This window comes from Penicillium argentinense, assembly GCF_028826775.1.
Source record: "Penicillium argentinense strain IBT 30761 chromosome Unknown utg000009l_segment0_segment0, whole genome shotgun sequence".
NCBI lineage: Eukaryota > Fungi > Ascomycota > Eurotiomycetes > Eurotiales > Aspergillaceae > Penicillium > Penicillium argentinense.
This window is the reverse complement of record NW_026622668.1, coordinates 1,082,250-1,099,276: the sequence shown is the minus strand read 5'-3', so window position 1 is coordinate 1,099,276 and position 17,027 is coordinate 1,082,250. Positions and strand designations below refer to the sequence as shown.

At 53.0% G+C, this 17,027-nt stretch overlaps 7 protein-coding genes across 7 annotated transcripts; 3 read left to right on the top strand and 4 right to left on the bottom strand.

Annotated features, from left to right (window-relative positions):
- Positions 1-225: 225 nt before the first annotated feature.
- Positions 226-2,690, bottom strand: dus3 (tRNA dihydrouridine synthase DUS3; the record flags this gene model as incomplete). The annotated part of the gene is made up of 4 exons (XM_056620504.1): positions 226-289; positions 337-417; positions 479-2,431; positions 2,494-2,690. The coding sequence occupies 4 exons, from the start codon at positions 2,688-2,690 to the stop codon at positions 226-228; spliced, it is 2,295 nt and encodes a 764-aa protein (XP_056471310.1).
- A 1,184-nt stretch (positions 2,691-3,874) lies between these two features.
- Positions 3,875-5,471, top strand: N7532_008011 (senescence-associated domain-containing protein; the record flags this gene model as incomplete). The annotated part of the gene is made up of 2 exons (XM_056620503.1): positions 3,875-4,523; positions 4,591-5,471. The coding sequence occupies 2 exons, from the start codon at positions 3,875-3,877 to the stop codon at positions 5,469-5,471; spliced, it is 1,530 nt and encodes a 509-aa protein (XP_056471309.1).
- Positions 5,472-7,137: 1,666 nt separating this feature from the next.
- Positions 7,138-7,803, bottom strand: N7532_008010 (uncharacterized protein; the record flags this gene model as incomplete). Its single annotated transcript, XM_056620502.1, has 2 exons — positions 7,138-7,334; positions 7,593-7,803. 2 exons carry the CDS (start codon positions 7,801-7,803, stop codon positions 7,138-7,140), a joined length of 408 nt encoding a protein of 135 aa, XP_056471308.1.
- Positions 7,804-8,509: 706 nt separating this feature from the next.
- N7532_008009 (putative serine/threonine protein kinase (Kin4)) lies at positions 8,510-11,880 on the top strand (the record flags this gene model as incomplete). Its single annotated transcript, XM_056620501.1, has 2 exons — positions 8,510-9,949; positions 10,015-11,880. 2 exons carry the CDS (start codon positions 8,510-8,512, stop codon positions 11,878-11,880), a joined length of 3,306 nt encoding a protein of 1,101 aa, XP_056471307.1.
- An 855-nt stretch (positions 11,881-12,735) lies between these two features.
- N7532_008008 (Ldh family oxidoreductase) lies at positions 12,736-13,815 on the bottom strand (the record flags this gene model as incomplete). Its single annotated transcript, XM_056620500.1, has 1 exon — positions 12,736-13,815. The coding sequence occupies one exon, from the start codon at positions 13,813-13,815 to the stop codon at positions 12,736-12,738; it is 1,080 nt and encodes a 359-aa protein (XP_056471306.1).
- Positions 13,816-14,124: 309 nt separating this feature from the next.
- N7532_008007 (uncharacterized protein) lies at positions 14,125-16,293 on the bottom strand (the record flags this gene model as incomplete). Its single annotated transcript, XM_056620499.1, has 3 exons — positions 14,125-15,060; positions 15,116-16,085; positions 16,142-16,293. The coding sequence occupies 3 exons, from the start codon at positions 16,291-16,293 to the stop codon at positions 14,125-14,127; spliced, it is 2,058 nt and encodes a 685-aa protein (XP_056471305.1).
- Positions 16,294-16,514: 221 nt separating this feature from the next.
- N7532_008006 (Dabb family protein) lies at positions 16,515-16,994 on the top strand (the record flags this gene model as incomplete). Its single annotated transcript, XM_056620498.1, has 3 exons — positions 16,515-16,533; positions 16,590-16,818; positions 16,892-16,994. 3 exons carry the CDS (start codon positions 16,515-16,517, stop codon positions 16,992-16,994), a joined length of 351 nt encoding a protein of 116 aa, XP_056471304.1.
- Positions 16,995-17,027: the final 33 nt, after the last annotated feature.

Here is a 17,027-nt window from a genome sequence, read left to right as displayed (position 1 = left end):
TCAAGTGCCTGGCCAAGTTTCAAGGTGTCTTCATGGGGAAGTTTTCCTGCCTTGGGGAAGACGTCATCGTCATCCCCACGTGACCGACGCGGAGCTGTCAATCCCATGATGTAACTTGAGCTACGAAGTTCAACCCTATGTCATAGACTGTCTTTCTTTGGGTAAGATAGAAGATAACTACTGAAAGGCGGTGCTACGATTGGTACTGAGCGCCCAAGAAGAATATCAAATGTATCTGTACTCATTCGCAAAATATGGCATGATTCGTTGGTTGAGCTCGCTGCGAGTACTATAGAATTTTGATGTGTATGTACAAATTTTAAGCGCCAGACTTACCCCTCTGCTTCCTCGTAAGCATTGGACTTGTGCTTAGGATCAAACTTGAAGTCTGGGTGGGCGGGACCGAGGAACATCTCACTAGATAGAATTGTTAGTACGCAGTCAAGTGTGAGGTACAGTGCAGTAGGATAGTACTTACGTGAGCTTGATCCAATCTTTGCAGTTACCGCTGGCCATCAGGGTTTCCAGCTCATTGCGGCCACGATAGGCAGGAGGCCTGTGGTTGATCTTTGGAGGTAGGTATTCCAACAAGCCGATGGGAGTATAACGGTAAGCAAAGCTCAACCATTCCAGTAAGAACCGGCGAGTGGTACCCACGCCGTGCTCATCGGAACCCCAGGTCTCAAGACCGTACTTGGCAAACTTCTCAATATAAGCCAGACGTTCCGAGGCAGATTTGTCCAGGTACTGGCCTGTCTGGATCTCCTCAAAGAGCCAAGGCTTGATAAGAGCACCACGTGCGATCATAACCGAATCCACGCCGGCGTGCTTGATGTGGTTGTCGTAGTCGACGTGCGAGTAACAGTCACCGTTCCCAAGGAAGTAGGTCCTGCCGCCGTTCGGTTGATAACGAGCATCAGGTTCTCGGACGGTGTCGGTGATATCGTCCTTCTTTTCATTCAAGCGCTTGATGAGAGCGGCGCAATCGGCGATATAGCTCCAATCGGCCTGGCGAGTATACCGTTGCTGTCTACTCCGGCCGTGCAGAGTGATGGCCGCGGCACCAGGAGGACCAACGTTCAAAATGCTAGACTCATGACCACCAAGAACAACGCGCTCGACGAGCTTAAGGGCCGTAGGGAAGTTATCCTTGGTTCCCATGCGAATCTTGACCGTAATGGGAATTTCCTGCGAAACAGCATTCATACCACGAATGATCTTCTCCAGCTTAGAGTGATGGTCAAGGAGAGCAGATCCGGCACCATCGCGGAACACGAGCTCAATGGGACAACCACAGTTCAGGTCGATCACACGTAGGTTCGGAGTGAACTTTGACAGAACTTCGGTAGCCTTCAATGCCTGCCAGGGCTTGTTGGCCGTGATTTGAGCACCAAACTTGAAATCTTTGGAGTTGTCATAACCTTGAACAATATTGTCTCCCGGGATTACGCTTGGCGGGAGCATTTCTGACTCGTGGGCCTTAAGCAAGGTCCACTCGGACTTGTTACCTTGGATGAGTGGCATACTCATGGCCATCTCAGAGTAGGTAAATTGGGCACCAAGATCAGTGCAGAGTCTGCGGAAAGGCATATTTCCTTGCGTGGTCAGCGGCGCCAGTGTGGGGGTTTCGGGACCAAAGTAGATGCGCCGCTTCTCGGATGGCATGAAGGGTGGTTCGGTATATTGAGCACGGTGCTCTTCCCGCTCTTCCTTAGACACTTGCTTGGAACCTTCGTTTGGCTCTTCCTTGGATTCGTCTTTGGGCTCCTCAGAATCACCATTCGCCTCAGCCTGCACCTTCTCGGCCTTTTTCTTGCCGTGGAGAAACTTCTCCAATTCCTGAGCCGCCGTAGTGAGCCATTCGTTGTACTGGTTCGCACGAGGTGTAGTTTCTTTCTTGCGCGCCAGGGCAACCTTATCCTCCTGGGATATTATGTTGACCATGCGGTCGGCATTTGCAAATGGAACCAAAAGCTGAGCCTTCTGCTTACGTTCCTCGTCTTCCAGCAAAATCAACTCCTTCTTACCATCTTCGGTCTCCCTTTCCGTTGAGTGAGTGCTGACAAGACGGCATCTCCACCCAGCAGCACAAGTTCCACGGGCATCCCACACGGGACAAAGTCCGTTGAAGGTTGTAAGGTCCTCGCGCTTGTACTGCTTCAAATAGGTTCGGAGATCATGTTCGAACCGGCACTTGTCGCCGAATTGACACTCCTTTGGGGAAAATTCGGGTGTGAACGCGACGGACATGCACAGGCCCTTTTCATCTTTAGAGGAGCCGAAGCTACGGTTGGTGTTCTGGCCGGTGGGCTTCTTTTTCTTCTTCCTGTCCTTCTTTTCCTCCTCGCGTTCGGTATGAGAAGTTGCTTCAGCAGCGTCGTCGGCATTCGCGGGAACTTGAGCAGGCCGAGGGACGGCTGAAATTCGGTATCTTGTTTCAGTCGAAGTGTGAGTTTGCTAGTTCTTGGGTTTCGAGAGATTTCGGTCACCTACTCTGCCTTGATGGGAGCAATTCCTCTATCGCGAGCGTCCTGCTGCTTTTCTTTCATCTCCGGTGTCTCGTCCAATCGCGCCTTCTTGGATGGGGGCTCTTCGGTACTTTCGACGCCGGCGACACTATCGCTGGCATCGCGCTTGGTTGCATCCACCTCCGCGAGTGTTGGGTCGGCCTTCGAGTCAATGCTGGCCATTTTCGGCGACCGATTGAGTTCAAGTGGTTCCTTGAGTTACGCGCCTCGTTTGGCAGCGAGCGGCTCGGTGCCTTCTGGAGCAAAATGGCTTGCGGAGTACTCCCAAATTCTATCAGAAATTCGCGGACTGCGGGCTGGTGGCGCGGAGAAATTTGCTCTGTTTGCAACTGAGCGAGCGATCTCATCTATTATTGGTTTGTGGACGGTAGTGGGTCCCAGTTTTGATGCACTTTGTGCACGTGACTTTGTTTCAAGTTTGTTTGCTTAAGGGTCACATCAAACACACCATCAGCTTATTTAGGCAGCAAGTGTGAGAGCTTCCAACTACTACCTAGTGATAGCCAGGTCCCACACGAGCACACTGATGCATCTCGTACCCCTGAAGCAACGACCCTGGCAGACATAAACCTCCCCACACGTCTCCCCGTTACCATCACTAGTAGGATCATCATGAACATCAAAAGCTCTTGAGCCCATACTCCTAACTATACTGGTACTACTAGTGCCACTAGTGCCAGCGAAAATTGACACCAGCAATGAGCTTTCGATTAAAACTGTAGGCCTGGGGCTAGTTTGGTAGTATATGGACCATGGATTAGTGAGGTATCGAAAGAATTAACATTTCTGCGTCGGGTTGTGGTTAAATATGGTATTCAAATGTGCTATATATATACTTTGTAAACCAGGCAACGTTCAGAGACTAAGGTTAGAACCAGAAGCTTCCACCACAGTCTGACGATCAGTCATGTCAATCGCTCCACATACATCGATGCTACTTGATCGACTGCACCTGCAGATACATTCAAAACTGATCGAGTCATGAGCTGCAAGCTGACTATCTGCGCCACACATGGTCTGCCCACGGTCCACCAAGTGTGGCATTGAGGCAGTGCAATCATGGAGAAATGTGGCGGTGCACTGACTTCATGGAGCGTTATCTAAGCGCCCAGACCGGGAAACTCATAAGAGCGCCCCTCCCTAGACTTGGCTGGGGCCTGGAAGTGTGTTTTCTTTCCATTATCTTCTCGCCAGGCTGCTTTCTTTGCTTGACTTGCTCGACATTTACTGTGGCGTGATTAACGAACCTTCGTACGACGTCATCGTCTTATCCGTGTTATCGGCGTCCACATTGATTGTTTAACATCTGAAGTGCCGACCTCTAATCCCAAGCACCGTCAACAAGCATGTCGGGCACGACACACGATCCTAGACTGCTCTACAGCGTCAACAATATCCGCGCATTCCATATCCAGGATGGCGAAGAGCAAGAGTTGACACCGTCTGGCCCGCAGACGCTCTCCTTGCTCATGGTCCCTACATCCACTTCGGCGCCGACGCCACCTTATGCCGCCAGTGCGGGCACAGAGACACCGGAGGAGGATTTCTACCTTCACCTCTATCTCCCGCCGGAGCTCGATCTTGCGCTGCCCGCTACTACTCAAATCTTCTATCAGCCGCCCGACAGCTACCTAATCCCCCGCTGGGACATGGCGCCCGAAGTGGGCGCCTTTATTCGAATCCAGTTCCCCCAGATTGGCGCAGGCCCGACCAATGTCACACAAGACGACGTTGACACCTTTGAAACCATTCTCGCACAATGTACTGCCTTCCTCGATCGTTCTCCCCCCAGCGGCAAGTCTGACGGCCACGCCGCTTACAACCCCGCAGACTATGCACCGGGCGAGGGGTATGTTTCGTCTTCCGCCGACAAGAAGGGTGACCATGCGCATGGGAAGATCGTATTAGTGGACGAGGAGGATGGTAGCGTGGTTGGCGAATTGGGCGATGGGTACAATGTGGTGGAAGATCCGGATGTGAAGCCTGGGTCTAAACGTGAGTCTTCCCCATTAGCCTCCCTCCTTGTTTTTGACCATCGATTAACCATCCTCGTCTTGGACAGGCCCCGTTGGAATTGAACTCCCTAGCGAAGGCGAGGGCAATCGAGTGAGCGTGAGCAATGTGTCCGAAGAATACCTGGCGATGTCGCGACACCCTGCGTATCAGAACTCGACAATTGTTCAGACCTCTGCCACAGCATCTCGCCTGGTGGTCATGGGATCGACCTATCTGGCCAATGCCCTCACCAGCGGTGCAGACAGTTTCACTAAGAAGGTGAAGCCCAACCAGAAGCCCGTTACCTTTTCCGACGCCACTCATGCCCGGATCCGTAAGGTGGGCACGTTTTCGACCGGAGCGGCGGATCTTTCCTCCAAGACACTTGGTCAAGTAGAACGATATGCCCAGAATTTGGGCGCCTCCTTGTCGCGCAAGGATGCTTCGCGACCGAAGGGATTCGACAAGAGAAACCCGCCGTCCGACTACAAGCCCGGCGTGTTGAACAAGTCGATGATCGCCTTCTCCACCCTGGCGGATGGGATCCAAGAGGGTGCAAAGAACATGCTTCTTACCAGCTCGCAGGCGGCTAGCACGATGATCGGGCACAAATATGGCGCCGAGGCCGGCACCGTGGCGACGAATCTCACCGGTGGCATCAAGAACGTCGGATTGGTGTATATCGATGCGACCGGCGTCAGTCGGCGAGCACTGCTGAAGTCGGTGGCTAAGGGCATGGTGGTTGGGCGCATGCGGGACGGTCAACAGGTGGTGGTGGGCGCCGGTGACGGGGGACAGCTCCCCCATGACGCGCAGGCCGGACCGTCGAGCTTCGCGCGGGATCCAGTTGCCCGGGGACCATCGCCGAACCCCACACCTCCTCCTGCATACGATGCATCAGGAACACTATCGCTCGGCGGCACGCCCATGTCAGGGGCCAAGCGGTAAACAACGCCAGAAAAAAAACCCCCCAAAAAAACCTGGGAATCATTTGGAATGGGTAGATGCGAGCTGATCATTGATGCAATCTGCACCTGGCGTCCTGGTGGTTTTGGACAAGCGCTCTGGATTCTCCTCTTCTTCTCCTATTCGTAATGCCAGTCTTGAATTTGTTTTGGATGGGATCGCTGGGCGTGGGCGATTCGCCTCGATCCGATCCTGTTTGTGTGTAGATAGTCCCCTCTCGCGCGTCAATGCCACGAACAAAGTTTTGCTCCGTCATGCCTCCCTGCTTCCATCCGAGCTCTCCGGCCAGTCGTCGCCTGCTGAGCTTCAATTCTCCGACAAACCGCGAGCCCCGATTTTGATCAAGATTTCGGCCGGGTGGGACAGTCGCAGGTCCATCATCGATGAAAATCCCAGCAGGGATAAAATCCCGTCCCCGCCAGCTCCCAGGGCCGTGCGTTATCCGTTGGCGCCGAGATTTCGCCATCGTTGCCGCTGGGGCTCGATAAACCCTCCGACGTGGATTTGCCAGGGTCGGCGTTGCCAACGCATCACCCGCTTGACAGTTGGCCTGGCCCACTCACACACACCAATGAGGCTGATCCCTGGGGAGACAGCAGAAATATCAGAACAACCAATTGATGCCATCCCCACACCGACATCTGAAGAAAAGGGAATTGGAAGATCAACTCAGGGAGCGGTCTCGACGCGATTGCCAACCTGACGTGGAGGACGGGAGCGCTGCGGTGCCGTTGGGTGGAGTGCGGTGGGGCTCAGCGCGTCCGGTGCGGATACTCCGACTCTGTCAGGAACCAGCCCGAGTCGCGATTTTTTACTATTTCACTATCAGGTCGAGGCCGGAGCTTACTTCGTCAACTGAGAGAGCGCAGGAGGTCGTGAATTAACCTATTTTTCGCGAACCACCCGCCGGGCAGGCCCAAGGTTACAGCTGGAGACTGGAGCACCGCAGGATCTGCTCGATCCGGCGCGTATCCGTGGATTATAAGCAGCCCTAACCGTGGGCGCTGGTGGGTTTCCCTGCGTTTTCCTGGGTTTCCCTGCGGATGTAAGATGCCTTGGCAGGAGTATACGGGGAAGCTATACAGGAGCAGTTGGGGTCGTGGCGCGAGCAATTGTACGACCGGGAGCCACGGCCTTTGAGCGAGGCGCAATGGCAATAATGAAATGACCTCGCTTTATTTTGAGGCCATCCCCTGGCCGGCGGCAGCTCGACGACCCGTGCCAGCAAACCTCGAGACCTTCATCTCCATCTCAAACCACGGACACGCAATCTGCAGGGTTGACGCTCATCTCCACACCCGTTCGCAACTGGCCCAGAGACTCTCTCTGCAGACCGTCCAGCGCAAGATCTGCTCCAGGATGTCGAGGATCTCGAGATTTGATACTATCGAATCGAAAGGTCCCAGATCGCGCTTCCGGGGGCCTAATGACGATCGTCGGTTCTAGCGAGGAGCCCACTTTTCAGCGATGCGAAACAGCCGGCGGCCCCCCTTTTTTGAAACGGGCTCGCACTGAAGGCCTTTCGTAGTGGTCAGCAAATGTCCCAGCCCGACTTACGACTAGCTCCAGGGCATGAGCGTGATGATTTCGGTCGTGGATCGTTGACATCAGCCTGGTCTTTGCGCACCCAGAAGACCCTCAGACCTGCTCAGGCCGTCCGACCTTCCTTTTGCTCTCCACATGCGAGGATCAGCCCTCGGGCCTCGCACCCGTTTCGTTCTATCACAGGCGCAGCAAGGGGATCCTCAGAGCAGGAAATAGTCTCGCCTGTTTGTGTACCGTCTGCGTTGCGCGCCATCCTCGGCTGGGATGTGGTGGCCATACCTTGGTATAGGGCGCCCAGTACTGTAGTCGTGTCGTAGGTGCGAGAGCTCGTCACTCGCCTCTCCTTCGTACCCTTTGCCAATAGCAGTAGAATGGGCAGCTCGCCCTCACCACCGAGTCAATTATTCCCACCCTGGTTTGCCTCCCTGTATCGCGCCTAAATAATTGCAAATGCAAGCGTAAAGGCCGGTGCTATCTCGACCCCAAAGCTGGTTTGCGGTAGATCCGCTGGGCTCCCCCAGACTAAACGAAACTAAACCGACCAAACCCGTATCTTACCCTCTCTCTCCTCCCCTTTCCCACCCTCCGCATCCTTCGTGAGGTCTGTCTCGACAACCTCCTCTCTTTCTTTTGTTCTTTTTTCTTCGTCGAGCCTTCCGTCTTCTTCGATTTTCCGCCCCCCTTTCCTCCCCGGTGCTTTCCGCCGTTGCCCTCGGGTCTTCCTCCCTCGCGCCCCCTGTCCGTCGCCCCTCGCCCTGGCTTCGATCATGTTCAGTGTCGACAATTGATTTCTTGATCGTCTCGACAAACACAATCGCGTCTGAGACAGTCTGCTCCCGCTTTTCTCTCCCCCGGCTTTTCGGACAACGTGCAACCCCCTCAAAGGTCGTGGGTCGGAAGAGGGGACTTGCCAGAACTGCAGTGCAGGTATCTTACTCTTAACCTCTCTTTCTCTTCTCTTCGCTGCCTTGTCGACGCGTCGTTTCGTCGTGTCCAGGCTGCGACCGAGTTTCCCGGCTGGATTTTCGAGTCCTGTTCGTGCGTTTCTTGTTCGCGACCACTGGCGTGGCATTCCTTTCCACCCCCCATTCCTCCGATCGAAGCTTCTGTCAGTTCCCACCCACAACCTTCACCCCCCATTCCTTGACGCCATCCCACATTTTCCCCCTTGTCGATTACCGATAGTACCCTAGCGCGGGGACTCAACGCTGACACTGCGTGTTCGCCCCCCGTCACAGTTCGTGAGGCTGAAGTCGACACTCGGCGAGTGCGACCGATTGCCCAACCTCCCCGATTCTCGCCAAACACCCTCGGGAGGGCTTGGTGTTCCCTGCGCGTCAATTGTGCCAATCGCAATTGGCCTCAAGCTTTGCTCCTCGACAGTTACTTAATAAAACCTGTCGCGGACTGTCACTCAGCCAGAAAGTCTCGCCGAGCTTTCTGCGCATTGAATAGAAGGTATGCTGGTCGCCGCCATGCAAACACCTTCCCCCGCGCCTACCCGCTCCCTGGACGAGCATCTCACACAAGTGTATGCGACCGAGTTTGCTAACCACTTCCCCGAAGCCATTTTTGAGGCCGGCCCCCGATCAGCTTCTTCGGCTATGAGCACTTCCCACCCTTCGGCCGCGCCACTCTCCGCCCATGATTCGCCAGTATCAAACCAAACGGCATTTTCCCACACCCAGAAGCATGCACGCAACAATTATCCCGATATGCTAGGTTCACCACCGGTCCCGCCCCCGCGCGGCTCGTCTACGCACCACAGTCGCCGCAGCCCCAACGGTTCGTCCGGAGAGAAAGGATCACGCCATGGGAAGAGCCGGAGTGATCGCAAAGAGAACCGTGACCGGTCGCGCGACGACCGCAATGGCAAGAGCCGGTCACGGCGTGCAGATCCTCTGGAAGAGACTACTCGTGAACCAGGCAAATCGAGAACTTTCCCCGTCTCCAGCTCCCAAATCGAACCGGAGGTGGAAAACTTGTCTGGACAAGGGGCTCTGGTGAAGGAATCGAGTACAGTGATCAACTCAGTTATGGTCAGTGACCCCGTTGTGGATCGGGAAAGAGAGCAAGTGCGACAAGTGGGCGCGTCCCCGGCCGACACAGCTGAACAGACCTCTGCGGGTCTTCCAAACGATATTCCCGAAGATGAGGTTCGAACTGGCTATCGTAGCCGACACGACTACAACAACAATAATAATGGCAACACGATCAAGCGCAAAGAGACCACCTTTGGCCATTACATCCTCGGCCAGACCCTGGGTGAAGGTGAGTTTGGAAAGGTCAAATTGGGATGGAAGAGAGATGGTAGCATCCAAGTCGCTATCAAGCTCATCCGTCGAGAGTCGCTTGGATCGAACCCCAGTCGGCTCCCAAAGATCTACCGGGAAATCTCAATCTTGCGCGATCTCGCGCATCCTAACATTGTCCGCCTTCACGAAATGGTGGAAACCGACCGCCACATTGGTATCATCATGGAGTATGCATCTGGTGGTGAGCTATTCGACTACATCCTCAATAATCGCTACCTGAAAGACAACTCTGCACGACGGCTCTTTGCGCAACTCGTTTCTGGTGTGGGATATCTTCATAAAAAGGGCATCGTCCACCGAGATCTGAAGTTGGAGAACTTGCTGCTGGATAGGAACCGCAACATTATCATCACTGATTTTGGGTTTGCCAACACTTTCGATCCGCATGATCCGCTGGACGAGGAGATCGAATACAACTTGACTAACAAGGAGTATGTGAAGCGCAAGAAGTTGGACAAGCCAAATGCAGCTGGGTTGCGGCGGGGTGATCTGATGCAGACGAGTTGTGGTAGCCCCTGCTATGCTGCCCCGGAGCTTGTCGTGAGCGACTCCCTGTACACAGGGCGTAAGGTAGATGTGTGGAGTTGTGGTGTCATTCTGGTATGTGATAAAAGTTGCAATTGTTCTGTGATTTTTCTTATGACTAAACATTTCTTTTTGTCTAGTACGCGATGCTGGCGGGATATCTGCCATTCGACGATGACCCAGCAAACCCCGATGGAGACAACATCAATCTCCTTTACAAATACATTGTCACCACCCCTCTCACATTCCCCGAATATGTCACCCCCCATGCTCGCGACCTTTTGAGGCGTATCCTGGTTGCCGACCCTCGGAAACGTGCAGACTTGTTCGAAGTGGCTCGTCACAGCTGGCTGAGCGAGTATTCCCACATCGTCTCTCATATTACCAGTAGCACCACAAACGTTGCGGACATTGCCAACACGACAATTCCGGCCGAGACACAAAACGAAGCACCCACTCTTGCTCGCAGCGCATCGGTTCGAGAGCCACCGAAGACACACCAGAGCCCCGTTCCGGCTGTTGGTGGACTCAACCATCACGCGGGAGACATTTCCCAGGAATCGCCAAGCGAGAAATCAAAGACTTCGCGTGATGCCAAGCGCAGAACGGTGCAGGTCGAGTATGTTGCTCCGCAGTCCCAGACCGCACGTGGCGAAAATCCTGTGGAATCGGGATCACGCACACGCCCATCAGCTCCTAAGGAGGAGCAGGGGCCCCCAGTACCGGAGAAGCCAATCGAGCCCATGGCGGCCAAGCCCAGGGAAAAGCCGCCCATCAACTACGACAAGCCGTTGCCGGGTCACTTCCCCCGTTCGACCTCGGACAACGCGGCCGTCACAGGGACACATACCAGTGCCACGGGCCCTTCGTATGCCCGGCCGACAACAGGGGGCTCTATGGCCTCCTTCAACACTGGCAGATTACCATCCCGAGGCTCGTATGGGCAACCTGTTGCCCCCATGGTCACTACGACCAACACCGAAGGTCGCCTGGCCCAACCCAATAGCCGACAATTTGCGCTTACGCAGAACCCGGCGCATGCATCGAATACCTCCGTTGGTCGCCCAAGTACACAGCAACTCCCGTCGGCATTCAATCCTACTCCGCGACAAGAGCCTCCGCCAAAGGGCCACAAGCGGTCAAGCACAGTTTCCAGCCTCGGCGAAAAACTGTTTGGTCGTTCCAGCTCCATTCTTGGTGGGCGAAACTCGCAGACCACTGCTCCTCGCTCTCGACAGAAACGGCCACCCCCTACGAGCATGAAGGAGAACTTCCCGCGGGAGGATTCTCGCATGTCTATGGATTCTAGACGTTCCATGCAGTATGGACACAATAGAAAGACCAGCGAAGCTACTGGGGAGGGCCGTCCTCGTCGATTCTCTCTTTTGCCACCCTCCTTCTCCCTCAAGGGATTCTCCTCTGCTGGTCGCGCCCAAACACCGGAGGAAGCGTCACAGACACCACGTACGGTTGATCCCCATGGTCCGCCACGCCCAGCTACTGGACCTGCTCCGACCCGCCCCCGTGCGACGAGTTACGGAACACAAGACGCCATGGGCATGGTGAGCGAGGGACCATCCGATGAAGTCCATGAAGAGCAGAAAGACAGCGAGCAGCCCCTCAGTTACGAGGCTCAGATAGATCAGCAATTCGCTGAGCTCGGATCTCGATTCGATCAAACACAGGACTCATTCGGAGCCATCTCGTCAGAGCAGGTCTACCAAAACGATGATCCCCATTACGATGGACGCCATTACACCTACTCATCGAAACCGAACTACTACGACGACTACAATGGCAACTACGATAGCTTGCCCCGTCAGTCGATGCAAGCTGGCCGATCTGGACGTGGACCCAATGTTCTACAAAAGAACAACCGCAAATTCGCCGATGCCTATGAGTATGAGCGCGACCTGTCCCACCACTCCGGTAGTTCGGGCGCAGCCCGTAAAGTTATGGATTTCTTCCGCAGGCGCGCCAAGTCACGTGCTGGTGATGACCGGTGAATGTATCCATCAATTCCTCTACCGAATCGAAAAGCGAACCTACATCTATCTCGCACCACCCGGAACAGTTATCCAGACCAGACAAGACGAGGCGGTCTATATTAGGCCGACTTCGCCCCCACCAAAGGCAAAGGCAATATTCCAACCCGCTTTGCCCTGTTCCAATGCTTCATTTTATCCTTCACCTGAAAAGAGCAGTAAGGTTGTTTTGATAACCATGTGATACCCTGCTTTTGTTCTCTCCATTCTGTGCATGAAGCGAAGCTTTTTCTTCATCCGCCGGATGTTTTGATTAATATCTAGCATGTTCATTTCCTTTGTTAAGAATACATTTTCCTTTTTCTTTGCTTAATGTCTCTTATCCTCGTTTTCTTACCCTCTTCTCCCGCCCCTTTTATTCTTTGTGACTCAACATTTTCTTCTCTTGTTATTATTACCTCTGACTGTAAAGTGGGACCTCTGCCGTTTTTCTTCAGAGACAATACCTTGTGATCATTGCAATTCCCCCGCTCCCCCCCCCCCCCCCCGGTTCTTAGCTTCTGTCTTATACGGGAGGTTCCTTGAACAATAATTCAATTGTTGTGACACTATTTCTGGACTGTGTATCGTTAAGGTTTCTTTACACCCGCCGCGGGGTTTCAAACTGGCGTTATCTAGGTAAGCTGTTGGCCATGGATTCTGCCGGTTCTCGATAGGGCATCCTCGATTTTGTCAAGCTTCACACCATTCTACACAGTAGAAAAGAAGAGAAACGCATGCAAGTATTACAATGCTTATTCAAAGCCTGGTATGTATTAAACTTGTGCTATAATTTGTCCAAGTCATATGTACAAGAGAAGGAAAATATCTCAGGCACTATCCCTGTACCTTCAGATGGTCAACCTTTACCAGATCAGCCTCCTTATTCAAGCTCGCGACTTCTGCCGCAGCAAAAGGAATTCCCTCCATAAGCCTCTTTTCCTCAGTAATCATCTCGATCTCACCAGGGAAATAGATCTGTTCCACCCCAGCCATCTTCTCAGACTCAGTAACCCGCTTGTAAAGATAATCCATCCTCTCCTTGAACTCTTCCATCGTCATAAACAAATCCGGCCTGATAGCAACCAGGAAATGTCCTACATCCGCTGGTTTCGACGGGTCATAAGGATTGGTAACATGGCCTGCAAATGCAGCCCCAGAGAACACGCCCGAAAAGACATCCATCATGATCGATAATGCTGAACCTTTAGGACCCCCCATGGGCAGCATAACACCCTCGAGCGCCTTCGCCGGATCATCCGTCCGGTTCCCATCCTTATCAAGAGCCCAGTCATTCGGGATCTTCTCACCCCGCCGAAGAGCCTTGTAAATCTTGCCGCGAGCGGCAATAGACGGCGCCATATCAAGAATAAACGGTCTCGCCTCATTCCCAGAAGGCGCACCACACGCAATAGGCGAAACACCCATCAGCTTCTCCTTCCCACCCCAAACAGGTAGCGCAGGCGACGAATTCGTAAACACAAGCGACATCATCCCCGCGTCCAAGGCCTGCTTAACCAGCCACGCCGACATCCCGAAGTGATTCGAATGCTTGATCGAGACCATGCCCATACCGAAGTCCTTTGCCATCTCAATGGCCCGCTCCATGCCCTTATGCGCAGCGACGAAGCCAAACCCATTGTGTCCGTCGATCTGCACGACGACCGGCGTAATTTGGCAAAGGGTCGGGGTTGCCGCTGCGTTCAGCGCGGCTTGTCGGATTCGCTCCATGTAGCTGGGGATCCGGTTGCTGCCATGTGTGTCGACGCCTCGAAGGTCAGCAGACACGAGGCACTTGGAGACGATGACGGCGCTTTCTTCTGGTGTGCCGTTTCCGATGAGGATTTGTTGGACGAAGGATTCCAGGTCCTTGTGATTTATTAGGTGCATTTGCTGGGGTTGGGTTTCGGTGGCCATCTTGAGCAACCTTTTGGAATTAGTCTGCAATTTTATCTTTGCAGGGTTGAATTAGTTGTGGGCGTAGTTGTGGTTGGTATGGAGTTGTTGAGCTTCTTTTCAAGTACGCGGGGAGAAAGTTGGGGAAGCGGATGCGTCCCGCGCGGGGCGTTGCCGATAGCGAGTTCGGACGAGATGGGGCAGAGGCTAGATAGGATTGTGCGTCCGGATTAATCATTATACGGTTCAGTGTTTATCATGCATTCTATATCTTTCTTATGATTCCGAGAATTCATATATTGCTATAACTGACATGAATACAGGCAATATTCAAGTACTGTTGAATACTTCCCACATAAGACTGTCAAAGTCCGGCACCCCAGCAAAATCCATAAAACCTCCTGAAATCGAATCATTCAACCAGCTAGTACCGTCCATATTGAAGCCGCAGTCATCCATTAGAGAGGTCATGGATGGGGTGATGTCCACTGCCGAATCCACCTGATCAGACAACTCGTTTGCCGTGCTGCTTTGTGGTGTCTGTGCCACACCTGCCCTTTGTGTTCTCGTTGCTCGTGGAGATTTGTCAAGGCTTCGTAATTTGATCAATCTTTGTATGGTGGCACCAGATAGTTCATGAATGCAGTCACGCGCCCGCCTGGCTTCGGCCCAGTACTCTCCGATACTGCTGAGAATATTCAGACTGATGCCTGTATCGGCCACCAGATCGTCAATATGAACCTGTGATGCAATTTGGGGAAGTCGCCATATCATATGGAGCATGATGAGTGCACTAAGGAATATTGAATGCACGACGAGTCTACTATACAACATCGCTTCCTGTCGGTACAGATCTCCAAATCCACGAAGTAGCTCCACCGTGTGCTGAAAACATTTCGCAAGCGCATTGTCCGAGGGCTCTGGGATGCCGGGACTAGGTCGGAGAATCAATATCATCATCTCATGGTATTTATTCTCGCAGATCTTCGCAATGGACTGCATTCCAGCTGATCGTGGGATATCCGCCAACCATGACCCGAGATTGTCGATCATATCTTTTTGCCATTGGTATATGTCGACGACCGGAGGGTATGCATATCTTGGTGGGTTTCTGCTGATGCTGTGCATGACATATTTGATCTCGGAGTTTATCCGCGCCAGCTTGAACAGGTGGATCGAATATGTCATGTGAGAAGGTGGGCTTTCTCCGGTCCTCTCTTGCACAGCGGATTCGGCGAGGTATTGATCAGCGATGTCAAATGGTAGCTGATGACAGTCAGCAGGTAGCTCATGGTAAAAACCGTTGTGCCTTTTGACTCACCCGAAGCTCGCAAGCCTCATCTCGAACTCCGATTGGCCTACCCATCATTGTCCCCAGTGTTCGATCAAAATTATAGACCACCCAAAATATCCGAGTTCTCATCTCTTGCTCTAGAAAGGATATCGGAAATGCCGGTGATGCACGCACATCGCGTTGCAGACCCAAGTCAATCAGCGCACCCAGGCATTGATAGTTCAAGCTCCATATGTTGATCCCGCAAGATGGGTTATGGAGCGCGTAAACCATAAGCAGAAGTAGACTCTGGAGCCCCTCCAGAGAGCCTTCAGCACAGGCCCTTTCAAAGTGTTGTGTGGCTGCGGTGTAATAGCCTTCGGCGGGAAGTCGTAGTCTGAATCGCCGGGATAGATCCGATGCTGCTATGGCAAGTACCATGTAGACATGAAAAGCGACGGAAGGATGCGGGTCCGCATCGGTGTACATACTTTCCAATCGCTGCATGTGGGATGGCTCGTGTAAGAACGGGTAGAGAAAATGGACGGAAGTGAAGTATTTCGAAGACAACTCAACGGCATCTTCTTTCTTGTTAGGTAGTGAGGCAGGGCTGTTGAACAGCTCGGCTGACAATGAAATGGGGTCATTGGAGCCGCCATGATTTCCAGCTGGACCTGTCCGTCGGCCGGCACTAGAAAATACGAGGTTCGCAAGAAAGTAGCCACTCGAGGGACCGATATACCTCGGCTCGCCGCCAGAGGATAATGACACTAGCCCGATTTCATGAGCCTGTCTTGACGTGCGCGGTGGCTGAGGGTCCTCCATAGGCCCTTGGCGCTGTCCATTCTGGCAAGGTGGTGAATTGAGGGAGATGGATGTATGGTTTTCTTCATAGGTAGGCTCAAGCCGTGAAAGGTCCATCGAATCTGGTGGACCATCTTCAAGATCGGCGGTAGTCCCTTCTTCACGGACTAAGGACTCGAGCCATTGTACTCGTTTTTGCAGATTTGCAATATACCTAGCACCGAGTTAGCTCATGCTTGTAAACATCCGATCGTGGTGTATAGAACCCACGAGCGATTGACCTCCTGCTTGCCGTCATTGACGCAAGCCACATTTGCCTTCTTGCATGAAGCGCATTGCGGTAGAACCCCATCACAGCGGATTTTTCGGCGCTGGCACCTTCGACAGGCCGCACGGTTCCTACTCCGGCGTGGAGAATCCATTTTTTGGGCTGCAGACGTCTTTATGGGCGAGAAGAGGACGAACGACTGTCGTGGAAGAAATCTGCGGAGTTCTTCCGTTGGCACCCGCCACTTCTCACGCTCCAACCGCGGGCCGCTCCCGCCTTCTACGGAGGGACTCCGTCACTGGGGCGCCACGGTATAAAGAGTCGCAAATCGCCTACACTAGATGTTGGTGGAGTTGTGATCACTAGTACTTTAATATGACCATCTGCCACATCGGTAATTTGCAAGAGTGACTGATCAATATATTTGAATTGCCACTGACCTCGATACAGTCTTGTTTAAATTTCGGGCAGACACCGCCGTCACGACCCGAGACGAGTTTCTTACGCAAATCAAGACGCTCAAGTCACTACCCTGCGTAAAGAACCAAAGGCTCATTGTTGGTGGGCCCTCTATTACGGAGCCTGCGGAGAAGAGCAAAGGATATCAGTATGCCTTGGTGAGCTATCATGAGGATCGGACTGCGTTGGACGCATATCAAGCAAGCAGTGAGCACGAAAGGTTAGTTCTTATAGGCCATGTGCATCGGCATAACACTTGTGCAAGTAATATGGCAGCTAATCGAATGATCAAGGGTCACTCATGCATATTTTATTCCCTACAAAGAAGATCTGGTTCGATTTGATTTCGAAGTAGATTCAGCGGATGAACCTTTGCTTGGATTACAATTTGGTTGATTATATACATTTCGCGGGGTTATCAAACAAGAA